This window comes from Cheilinus undulatus, linkage group 15 (genome assembly GCF_018320785.1).
Source record: "Cheilinus undulatus linkage group 15, ASM1832078v1, whole genome shotgun sequence".
Taxonomy (NCBI): Eukaryota; Metazoa; Chordata; class Actinopteri; order Labriformes; family Labridae; genus Cheilinus; species Cheilinus undulatus.
The window spans coordinates 1,428,555-1,440,948 of NC_054879.1; the positions used below are offsets into that span (position 1 = coordinate 1,428,555).

Here is a 12,394-nt window from a genome sequence, read left to right on the forward strand (position 1 = left end):
GAACAGGAAGGACAGACAGAGCAGCAGCCAAGGAGAGGTGGGGGTCTGTCAGAAACAGCGACCTCTAGTGGATAGATTTAAAGGGAGATAAAAATTAGCCTTAACGCTCCTATATTAATGGTTTAACACACGATCGTTCATTATATTGTAGACGATATGCACTGACATCGCTTGACCACTAAGCCATGCCTCTTAAGCCAACTGAGTGTCCAACACTCTGAAACATGGCGGTCTGAAACAGGGAGCAAAAGAGACGGATGTCTGTCGGGTGCTTTCATTCCTAACCTCTATGGTTTGATTTAAAACAGGGGTGTTAAACTCAATCACAGCAGGACGGATTCTGGATTCAGGTCTAACCTGAGGGCTTAACCATAAACTGTCAACCTCGTTTCACCAATAATAAAATATGAAAACAAAAATTTAGCACTGATGATAAATGATGAACTTAACTTTGACATTTAAAAGGTTAAAAAGATAAGTTTAAAGGCTCATAATCTGAGAAAAGGCTAAAACATGAAATTGAACACGAAAGGTTTTTTAAGGTAAATATATTAGAAAGAAGTAAAAATCATGAGTAACAAGGTCAAAATATGAAATAAAATTTGTTATCATGAATTTAAAAGTCAAAATATGTTTCAAAATTTTAAATTGTGTGTCTAATAGGTCAAACTATGGGATTATGATGTCAAAGTTTGGAGTTGAAAATATGAGATAGAATACAATATAACTGGTTAATAAATTCAAAATATGACTTAAAAAATAGATTTATGAATCTTAAAGCTCAAAATATTATATGAGGAGTCAGAATGAGTTGAAATGCTCAAAGTATGAAGTAAAAAGTCAAAATCCTAAGTTTGAGTCCTAATTGTGAGATTCAAAATTGAAAATATGAAATTAAAACACAAATTAATTTGTTTCCTGACTTTTATCTAAATATTTTTACTCCTTACTTTTTCAGATTTTGTGACTACCAAGGATGTCTTAAATCATCAGGATAAGTTCACATTTTTATACTTGAGGAAATCTGCAGACCTCAGACTGATGAACCAGTTAGAACAGAAATATGAGATCATCTTGCGGGCCAGATTTAACTGTTCCACGGGCCGGATTTGGCCCCCGAGTTTGACACCCCTGATTTAAACGGGCTTGAGTGGGTTTGCTGAGTTGGTTTGGTTTGTCTGTGCTGTCTGCTGATATCTGGTGCAGACCAAACAACCAGACTGGACAGAAAGTATAAATATGCAATGGAGTGGCAGTAACATGAGGTCAGTAGGGTAGTTTACATTAATGAGTGCAGATTTTCAAAAGAGGTAAGGCTAATGCAAATGAGATATTTCCTCTGAATCATAAATAAACTAGAACAAGTGTCTGCAGTGGTTCTCCTCTGTCTGTCGTTTCCATTTTTTCATATTTGGGTCATTTTATGGGTGTCACTGTTTGTGCAGGGCAGTCATCAGTCTGCAAAACTGGAAAACTGGACCAGGAGAAGCCTCTGTCTGTAACAGACACTAACGTTAACACCTGTATCTCTATGAGAGGCTTGAGACACTTGATTAGACGTTTGTGCAGGCTGCTGAAGTAAACAGAGAGGATTGAGGCTGTGATGGAGGATGAGCAGAGAGTCACCTCTTCATCATCAGTCAGACTAATTTCTAACCTTGCAAAGCAGATGGATTTGCCCGTTTCTGTGTTTCTCACTGGCAAATACATCTTGCAAAGCTCCCGTCTGAACCATTTGGGCCCGGTTAGGAAGTGACAGGACCAATCAGCGACGAGAGGCAGTACTTTCAGGCGTGGCAGAGTTGTGACATAAGCAAGCGGCAGCAAGAGACTGGTGCAATTATGGCGGAAGAGCTTAGCGTGGTTGCTGCTAAAGCGCCAGGTATATCAGAACTTGACAACATTTCTTGTTAAAAGAAGAACAAAGAACAGCAGTGAGTTGTTTTCTCTTCAGAAATAACAAAAGTCGTGTACTGACATGTCTACCGTCGCCATGGTTCGTGTTATTCCTCGGTAGCTCAGTCGTGGCTACATCATGTTTTTTGTTGCTCTGATTAGCCCGTAGAGATGTGACAGACTGAACGTTCATCCAATCACACTCTTGAGTTTTTTTCAAATCCTCTGCCCTTTCCCAAACACTTAGTATTGAAGGTTTTCCATATGGGTGTGTGAAACAAATCCATCTGGCCTGTCAGGTCAACTAATTCCTGAATCTTCATCATTTAATGGCACAGCACTGCACACTGTCATGGCGGCCTGTGGCCCCACCCCCATACGAGTCAGAGACTCTGCCCACTTTGATGCCATGTGCATATCTTTAATATCTTTGTTCCGTGAAGACTCTGAGTCTGTAGTGGTGCAGCTGTGAGATCTCATCTCTGATTGGTCGTCACCCTGCAGGTTTCCGCATTGACCTGGAGCTGGATCGCCTGAAGCAGAAGGAATCAACTAAACGTGTCCGCTTCCTGCATGATCAAACGTTTCATTATACCAAAACTATGGTGGTGTCCAATGGGAGAGGCCCTTCCTGTGAGGAGCAGCTTGTCTACCTGAGGGTGAGCAGGAGTCTCAAAACCACAGAAGAAGAAACTCTCATCATCTGTCCCCGTAACACTTTAACCTTTATGCATTTTCTTATTTCTATAAGCATAGCAGCACTGACTTATGGTTCTAACAGGGAGTATCAGATATTCTCATGAGGAAAACTCTGCTCACATCTGGAAGGAATGAACTGAAAACAGCTGACGTCTCCTCCTCAGAGTCACAGTAAACGTTTCTGCTGCTTCTCTCTTCAGGATGATGGAGAGTTTCGGGATAAGATCACTCCCATCTCAGTGGCGATGGATTACGCCCTGAACTATCAGCTGGCTGCTGATGACACCGGCCTGCTGCCCATCCTCGACATGTCCACGCCGTCCAACGTCACCAAGCAGGTAACGCTGCAGTGTCCGTCTGCTTTTCACTCATCCTTAGTTTGATCGTCTGCTCTTTAATTTTGATGTTGCATTTTTTTATTTCACCTCTGTAATTTGTTGTCCGTCTTTCTGCTGGCCCTTCTGCAGGCTCACATCCTGCTGGACTGTGGAGACGATAACATCTGTAAACCTGACCTGAAGCTGTCAGTGAAGAGGTGAGACTCAGACACAGAAGATCAACCATCAATCACTTCACTTTTTACACATGCTTCAGTGGGGTTTAGATTTCTGTGTGCCGCTGTGAGCTAATCCCCCGCTCTCTTTCTTTTGCAGTGACCGTGAGGAGATCTACATTGGAGACGATAACGCTCTGACCTTGGGTATCATTGCTGAGAATAAAGGAGAGGGAGCTTACGAGGCTGAGCTGCACGTCTACCCGCCACAGCAGGCCGACTTCACCGGGGTCGTCCGCAGCCAGGTAACCTCACCTGATCACCAACACAGAGCTGCTGTCCAATCACAATCACAGACTCTTTGATTCTGGATAATCACCAGGATGAAGTTTGATTCATTAAGAGTTTCTAGCAGAATCATTATTAGTGTCAGAAAGTCTAAAATCACATCAGAGGTGTTAAGTGGTATATCCTGTTCTGATTATGAGACAAAGGCGTTCTCTGTAAGGAAGGAAAAGTTGTGACCACTGTTGTGCCCCTGGGCTCCATCCTGAGAAAGCATGGCATTTCTTTCCATTGCTATGCTGACGACAGTCAGATATACGTGCCGCTGAAAAAGAAAAATGCTTTCTCTCTCACCGCTCCTGGCATGTCTTGAAGACATCAAAGCCTGGCTGGCTTTGAACTTTTTAAATTTTAATGAGAAAAAAGCTGAAGTGATGGTGTTTGGTCCCAGTGGCCCTTGTGTATCCTCTCCTGTTGACTTGGGTCCTTTAGCTGATTATCTTAAGCCAACAGTGTCAAACTTGGGTTTTAAGATGGACAGTGATTTTAAGCTGGAGCATCAAATTAGCTCTGTAGTGAAGTCCAGCTTTTTTCAGATTATACAGTTGGCAAAGGTAAAGCCTTTTCTCGCACAACAGCACTTTGAAACAGTAATCCATGCCTTTATCACATCTCGGCTGGATTACTGTAATGCACTTTATTTTGGAGTCAGTCAGTCCTCCCTTGCACGTCTCCAGTTGGTGCAAAACGCAGCCGCTCGCCTCTTAACTGGAGTACGTAAGAGGGAGCACATTACTCCCATCCTGGCCTCCCTCCACTGGCTGCCTGTGCACTTTAGAGTCCATTTTAAGATTCTTTTATTTGTTTTTAAATCTTTGAATGGTCTGGCCCCATCCTACCTCTCTGAGCTCCTTCACCCCTACACTCAGTGCCTCAGGTCAGCTGATCTGCTGCTCCTGGAGGTACCGAGGTCAAAACGGAAGCTCAGGGGGGATAGAGCTTTTTCTGTCACTGCTCCCAAATTGTGGAACGAGCTTCCCTCCCACATTAAACAGTCCACTGTCAACTGTCAACTGTCCATTTTTAAAACTCATCTTAAAATGAGAGTTACAGCTGTAACTAAGGTTCTATGAATCCTGGATGACCGCCAGAGACGGTATGCAATACCTGGATATCATCGCGCTGTGGCGCAAGAGGTCGAGACATAATACCAACAAAGTCACATGTGACCTGGGTGACGAAAGGAATCTGATAAGAAGCCCTGTCACCCAGCAGTCGTCTCCTACAGAATCTTCTCGACAAGATTCCGAGTGACAGAGAACTCTGGCGGTCATCCAGGATTCATAGAACCTTAGTTACAGCTGTAACTCTCGTTCTATTTCATTCTTCCTGACCGCCAGAGACGGTATGCTATACCTGGATGACCCATACCAACAAGGTCACGAGGATACACACTCACCTTGCTTAGCAAAGAACTGAAGAAGCAGACAGGACTGCTGTTGCCACAGGATGAGGGGCTGCCACATTGACCCGATAGAACCGAGCGAAGGTGCTGGATGACGCCCAAGCAGCTGCAGCACATATGTCATTGAGCGGAACGCCCTTCAAGGCAGCCCAAGATGTAGACATGCTCCTGGTTGAATGACATTTCACAGAAGGGACCTGGAGGCCTCTCAGACTGTACGCCATGGAGATGGTATCAACAATCCAGTTAGAGAGCCTCTGTTTAGACAAGGCTTGTCCCTTCCTGGAACCGCCATGACAAACAAACAGTGCATCAGTTTTACGAAACTCTGCAGAAACCTGAATGTACTGTCTCAAGGCCTGGACTGGACAGAGGAGGCCAGCACCGTGGGACAGTTCCTCCACCCCAGACTGTGGGGTGAAAGCTGCCAAGTTGATAGGCCTATTGACATGAAAGGCAGAAAGCCTCTTAGGAAGAAATGAGGGGTTGGGCCACATGGCCACCCCCGAGCCATCAGAATGCCAACGTAAACAGTCACTGGAAATAGAGAGGGCGTGAAGGTCACCAACACGCTTAGCAGAGGCCATAGCGAGTAAAAAAGCGGTCTTACCAGATAACCATCTGAGTTCAGCCTGATCCAGTGGCTCAAATGGTGAGGAGCAAAGGGACTCTAAGACAACAGGCAAATCCCAGGAAGGTACCCGCGTGGCAAAGGGAGGCCGCAACTGCAGCGCACCCTTCAAGAAGCGACCCACCAGAGGATGTGAACCCACGCTACGACCATCCACAAATACATGCTGAGCTGAGATAGCAGCAACATCTACCTTAATGGTTGAGACGGAGAGACCTCTATCCAACAACAACTGCAGGTACCCGAGCAATACAGGAACAGAGCAACACACTGGATCCTCATGCTGATCTGTACACCAACTGGAAAAGAGTTTCCATCTGTTGGAATTCAGTTCCCTAGTGGAGGGAGCTCTCGAATTTAGTACTGTCCGGACCACCGCCTGCTCACAGGAGCTCAGCAGGGAGCCAGGCCCTTCAGCGGCCAGACCTGCAGTTGGTGACGTTTCGGCTGAGGGTGCCAAATGCGCCCCTCCAACTGGGACAGAAGATCCTGCCTCTGTGGGAGAGGCCAGGGCACTCCGTTGAGAAGCCGACAAACAACAGGAAACCAGACTCGCCCTGGCCAGTATGGGGGTTCCCAGCAGCACGGAATGGTTGCTTCTTTCTATCCTGTGAAGTGTCAGCATGAGCAGGGGGAGAGGAGGAAAAGCATACAGGAGGCAGTCTGGCCAGGGATGCGCTAGTGCATCCTGTCCCAGTGGACTGGTCTGTTCCGAGAGGGAAAACCACAGTGGGCAATGCGTCGAAGCCTCTGACGCAAATAAGTCGACCTCTGCTCTGCCGTACCTCTCCCAGATCATCTGAACCACTGAAGGATTCAGCCTCCACTCGCCTGGTGGGGGCTTCTCGCGGGAGAGCATGTCTGCTGCCTCGTTCTGCACTCCTGGCAGGTGCAGAGCTCTGAGGCTCGCAAGGTGGGGTGATGCCCACTGCAGTAGCCTCTGTGCCTCCCTTAGGGACTTGATGGACCTGGTGCCACCCTGGTGGTTCACATGGTAAACCGTAGATGTGTTGTCCGAGCGCACTAAGACATGTTTGCCTTCCAAGAAGGGGAGAAAATGCCTGAGCGCTTGATGGACTGCACGCAGTTCCAACACGTTTATGTGCCAGAGCCTCTGATGGGAGCTCCAAGTCCCCCCTGACCGTCCTGTGGTGCCACACAGCCCCCCAACCTGAGAGGGAGGCATCTGTCACTACTATCTCCCGGCGGGACAGAAGTGAGCCCAGGGGAACACCGCAGCACAGATAAGTTCTGTCTCTCCAAGGCTCCAGGGCCCGAAGGCACCGGCCTGATATCAGCACCGTCCTGTTTTGGTGTCTCTTGGGGTCGAGACCCAACCCGTTGACCCAGATTTGCAAAGGGCGTAACGAGAGGAGGCCTAGAGGGATGACCGTTGTTGCTGCTGTCATTTTCCCTAGTAACTGGAGCAGTAGTCTGTATGTTATTCTCTTGCCCCTCTGAAAACGAGAGACAAGGCTGAGGATATCGTTCACCCTCTGGAGGGAGGGTGTAGCCCTCATCAACATTGAGTTGAAAGCGATGCAGATGAATGTGATGCACTGACTGGGAATCAAAGAGCTCTTTGCAAAGTTCACCGTGAACCCCAGTTCCAACACATGGGACAGAAGGGTTTCTGTGTTGCAAAGCGCCTGCTCCTGTGTTGGAGCGCAAACCAGCCAATCGTCTAAGTAGGGAAGAGTTCGCATGCCTTTGGCCTGCAAAGGGGCAAGTGCAGCTGCAATGACCCTTGTGATTATCCAAGGAGCAAGCGAAAGCCCGAATGGGAGCACACGAAACTGGTAAACCTCTCCCTCAAATGCAAAGCGGAGGAACTGTCTGTGCTTGGGTGCCTCTGGCACATGGAAATAGGCATCCTTCAAATCGACACTTGTGAACCAGTCTCCCTCTGACACAGCCTGGGGAACATCTGCTGTGCGGAGCATATGAAAACGCAGAACCTTTATGTACTGGTTCAGCTTCCTGAGGTCGAGAATGGGGCGAAACCCGCCTAGTTTCTTCGGAACTAGAAAATAAGCTGAATAGAAACCACTCTTCTGACAAGAACTTTGTACAGTTTCGATGGCGCCTTTCCTTAAAAGTGCCGCAATCTCCTGTCTTAGAACCAGAGACCTCAAAGGGTCGTTGACAACAGTCACCTTGATGCCATTGAACTTTGGAGGCCGACGTCTGAACTGAATACTGTATCCCCTGGAGAGAGTCATTAACACCCAGGGGTCTGAAACAAAGGCCTTTCAGCGGCTGAGGTGCTGTGGGGAGAAGCGGCTGGCACCCATGGCTTGGGAGTCAGGTTCGGCCCCCATAGCCTTTTTGCGGCTTAGGGGGTCGGCCAGAAGAGGCCCCATGCTTGGGGCCCCTGTCCCTTGGTGCTCGAAAGGCAGGCTGTGAAGGGGTCCGATGAGCATGGCGCTGTTGAGGGGAGGAACGTCCAGCCCCCAAAGGACTCTGAGTCCTGGCTACAGGGCGATAACTGTTGGCATGCCTTGGTTTAGGCAGGGGCGCCCGGCATAGATCAGCAAACTGCTGTCTGACCTTATTAACTTGAGCACTGCGCTCCAAGGCCTCTTGGGCTGCAGACCCAAACATCTGTCCCCGAACAACCGGTAGTGTGCGTAGGGTCTTCCTGCATGCCTCTGATAAGGGGGACTGGGCCAGCCAAACTTGGCGTCGGGCCAGAGTCAAAGTGGACATAAGTCTGCCAAGCTCTCTTGTCATGAAAGCAAAAGCCTGAAGTGAAGCATCACTCAGGCTCTGTGTGAGGGCATCAGCTCCGGTGGTCTGAAGGGTCTGTGACAGAGCCAGAACAAGGTGGGATAAGGAGTTACCGATGCACCCCATCCTAGCTGCTATATCATAGCACTTGATGAGGAGGTCATCAGTGATCCTGCACTGTGGGCGCGGGCAGCGGGCATCTGGTCAGAGGGCCTCATCTGGGGAGACTATCAAAGAAGCAATAGATGCATCAATGGCAGGCATTTGGTCTAGCCCACACTGGGCAGCATCCTTCAAATTGGCCAAAACCCTGCAGTCACTAGGCAAATGGTGGAATGCCTTAGGGTCAGGCCAGCATATTTTAAGCTCCTCAATGTATGGTACCGAATGAGGCACTTGGAAGGTAGACTGTTGCGGAGTATTTTTGAAGAAGGCATTGGCCGGAGCCATCTCAACAGGGGCAACATCGAGGCCAAGCTGAGAGATAGCCAGCTGAATGGCTTTTTTAACTGTTGAATGCCCAGTGTCAGCATCTTTCATGGAATCTGACTCAAGAGAGTCCATTCCTGAAGAGTGTGAGGGCGCCTTCATCAAATCCTCCTGCTCTCCCCCCTCTTTATCACTAAAGCAGTTCCCTGAAGCTGCAATAGAAAGGACATCTTCATCTTGCAGAATAGCAACAGGGGATAGGGAAGACAAGCTATCACCCTCACCGATCATAGGAGGTGGTACTGGAGCAACAGAGCTAGCAACTGTAGCAACGGGAGGGTGGGCCTCAGGTTGCAAATTAAGGAGAAGGGCCTTAATCTGGGCAAATTCAGAGGCCAGTGTGTCCACCTTGAGAGCCAGCGGGTCCTCACGTCTCTGTTTCTTCTTAGCAACAGTGGAGCTCAACTTGTGTTTGCGTTTGGAGCTCAAAAAGGGGGTCCCGCTTAGGCTATTTTCATACCTAGCTGGCCTAGTGGCCCTGTCTGCCAACGGCATGCAGCTGCAATTACTGCAGGCCTGGTCTGTCATCGCCTGCTTTAGATGTTCAACGCCAAGGCATGTTGGACAAGTGTCATGGCCATCCTCTGCACTGAGAGGGGTCATGCAGGCATTGCAAGCTGAGAACATGGTCGCTGTCAAGCCCGGCTCGACTGCCTCCGTCTTCACGAACGTTCAGTTACGGTCGCGGGGAGAGGCACGCTAGTTAGTCAGCAAGAAGAAGCTCCAATATCAGGGTAGTGTGGGGCAAGAGCGGAAACACTCGGCTACACACCCCCCAGGAATCACTGACTTAGTACCGTAGGTCTAGCAAGCAGCAAGAGCGAATCACACTCAGTCACAAGCCTTGGGAAGCCAGATCGCGGTAGTAACGTTGGACGGTAGCTATGGAGTGAGAACACTTTCCGCTACTGTCCACAGACCTTATACACAGTTGTCGCTGTCAGGCGGGAGCACCTCAGCGAGACCGGTCAGTCGAAAAGGTTCGGAAGTAATAGCTTAGCTGAGTCGATGACACCCGAAAATAGTAAGTCAACACAAGCAACGTTAGCCGCTACAGCGGAGACGCTAACGGCAACGAGAGTAAACAAGAGTAATACCAGCCAGGAGAAAGGTGATAATACTTACCTGCAAAGGTGCGGCAAAACTCCCGGTTAGGTAATGAACACCGGCTATGCAGCCTCTGGAGGACGGGACGTAGCTCCAACCGATGGGTTACGAGGCTACTAGCATAGGCGGCTAGATGCTAAGCTGGCAAAACAAACTGCGCGACCTGCGCGTAATGGCGAGAAGATGAAAAGGAGACGACTGCTGGGTGACAGGGCTTCTTATCAGATTGCTTTCGTCACCCAGGTCACATGTGACTTTGTTGGTATTATGTCTCGACCTCTTGCGCCACAGCGCGATGATATCCAGGTATTGCATACCGTCTCTGGCGGTCAGGAAGAATGAAATAGAACCCATTTTTATTCCTTGGCTTTCAACCCCACATGAGACTCTGCTCCTGTTTTAGTGTTTTATGGTTTGTTTTTAGTTATTGTTTTATTGTTCTTAAATTGTTTTTTAAAAACAATGAAACGATTATTTTAGTGTTTATACCTATTCATTGTTTTAATTGTTTTATCCCTGCATTGTTTTGTCTACTTATGTACAGCACTTTGTTTCAGCTGTGGTTGTTTTAAAGTGCTTTATAAATAAAGTTGAGTTGAGTTGAGTTGAGTGTGTGCAGAACTAGTTGTGTCATTAAAAGTATGTTGAATGAAAAGTCGTCGTAGTTAATGAGCTAACAAGAGGGCCCTTAATAAAGTCAAAAGTCCCAAACTCTCCTGTGTTGATCTGTAACATCAAATCCGAAGCCTTTTATGATAAACTAAGCTATGTATAGAATTTTTGCATCAGTGCTTTATTTATTTGCCATATTCTTGCTTTAAAGTTAACCCCTGCTCTTCATTGCTCTGGTGTAAACAAACTGTGCTGCATATTTTTATGAAAGGTGGTGCAGACAGCGAGTTAAAGTTGTTTGTGGTTTGTAGGAGGAGGAAGTGTGAAGGTCAGACGGAACAAGAAAGAGGAAGCAGTGACGCCACAGTGAAGTGTCTTCTGTGTGAGCTGTCAGCTAATTTAATTCTTCAGGACAAAAGCTTGATCTCAAGTTGCTTATTCATCAGTCCTCTGTCTTCTGTCAAACTGGAAGTAGATTCTGATCCGCCATCTTAAAGACCGTCCCAAAGAGCCTTAGGCTGGACACACACTACAGGATTTTAAGCCTGATTTGAGGCCAGAATTGCCTCCCCTGACAATCGTGGGGGCATATCCTGAGTGGAGCCTCATCACAAACGATAATTTGTCTGAATAATCCTTGTGTGTGTGGTGTCAGCACGATTGTTTTACTACTTCAAATCGAGTCAAAGCCTCCAAAACCCCAAATCTTAAATATCAAACATGTTTGATATCTATGATTCGATGTCGTAGTGCCTCTGACAGAACACCACAACAACCAATGAGACCGAGTAGCCGGGGCAGTGTCACCAGCCAGATCATACGTACTTTCACTGCTCTGTGTTTTGACAGATTTAGCCAAGAGGAGAAATATCTCAGATTTTGAATGTCCGACAAAAACTGCATTACATTTTAGTCTAGATTTAGTCATCTTGATGGTAACTAAACGTGCCTTTTGTCAGTTGTAGTCATCACAGATCTATTTTTGTTAGTCTCAGTCTAGTTTTTGTCATAGAAATAAAGGCTGTCGATGAACATTTTTAGTCATAGTTTTAGTCGATGACATTAACACTGCTTTGATCAGGATTTTAACCTCCGACCTTCTGTAACAGCGATGTAAACCTCTGAGCTGTGGCTGAGAAGGATCAGTCAAAGATACTTACTTAGTGATGTGCTTTCTGCTTATGGAGCAGGAATCTCTTTCTTCACAAACACACTCAGGCTCTATCTAAGTGATGTTTTTATTTATTTCAGACCCTGAGCAGACTCTCCTGTGCCTACAAGAAAGAGAACCAGACCAAGATGGTGGTGTGTGACCTGGGAAACCCCATGAAGATGGGAACAGAGGTCAGCCATTGAAAGGAAAAAGTGTGGTGGGTTTGTTGTGATGGTGGTGGTGGGTTATATGTATAGGAGCTAATGATTGCACCTTAAAATATGCAAAGTCTTGCATGCCAGTTACATTAAAATAAAAATGACAGATGCATGATGGGGATAGGCACTCAGATTATTTTAATTTAGAAAAACTATCTTCTTCCTGATGTTCATGTCTGTCTTCCTAATCCCTGCCCTCTGATTGGCCCTCTGCTGTCTCCCTGCCCTCTGATTTGCCCTCTGCTGTCTCCCTGCCCTCTGATTTGCCCTCTGCTGTCTCCCTGCCCTCTGATTTGCCCTCTTCTGTCTCTCTGCCCTCTGATTGACCCCCTGTTCTCATGCTGCCCTCTGATTGGCCCCCTGTTCTCTCCCTGCCCTCTGACAGGCTCTCTGCTGTTTCCCTGCCCTCTGATTGGCCCCCTGTTCTCTCCCTGCCCTCTGATTGGCCCCCTGTTCTCTCCCTGCCCTCTGATTGGCCCCCTGTTCTCTCCCTGCCCTCCGAATGGCTCTCTGCTGTCTCCCTGCTCTCTGATTGGCCCTCTGCTGTCTCCCTGCCCTCTGATTCGCCCTCTGCTGTCTCCCTGCCCTCTGATTTGCCATTTGCTGTCTCCCTGCC

General features: G+C 47.6%; 1 protein-coding gene across 1 annotated transcript in view; it reads left to right on the forward strand.

Annotated features, from left to right (window-relative positions):
- Positions 1–12,394, forward strand: part of itgav (integrin, alpha V) — a 95,421-nt gene that overhangs the window by 63,310 nt on the left and 19,717 nt on the right. The window contains exons 19-23 of the mRNA XM_041807313.1: positions 2,401–2,555; positions 2,796–2,933; positions 3,063–3,130; positions 3,249–3,393; positions 11,659–11,751. Of these exons, the coding sequence (XP_041663247.1) occupies positions 2,401–2,555; positions 2,796–2,933; positions 3,063–3,130; positions 3,249–3,393; positions 11,659–11,751 (599 nt within the window). The remainder of the gene's footprint in view (positions 1–2,400; positions 2,556–2,795; positions 2,934–3,062; positions 3,131–3,248; positions 3,394–11,658; positions 11,752–12,394) is intronic.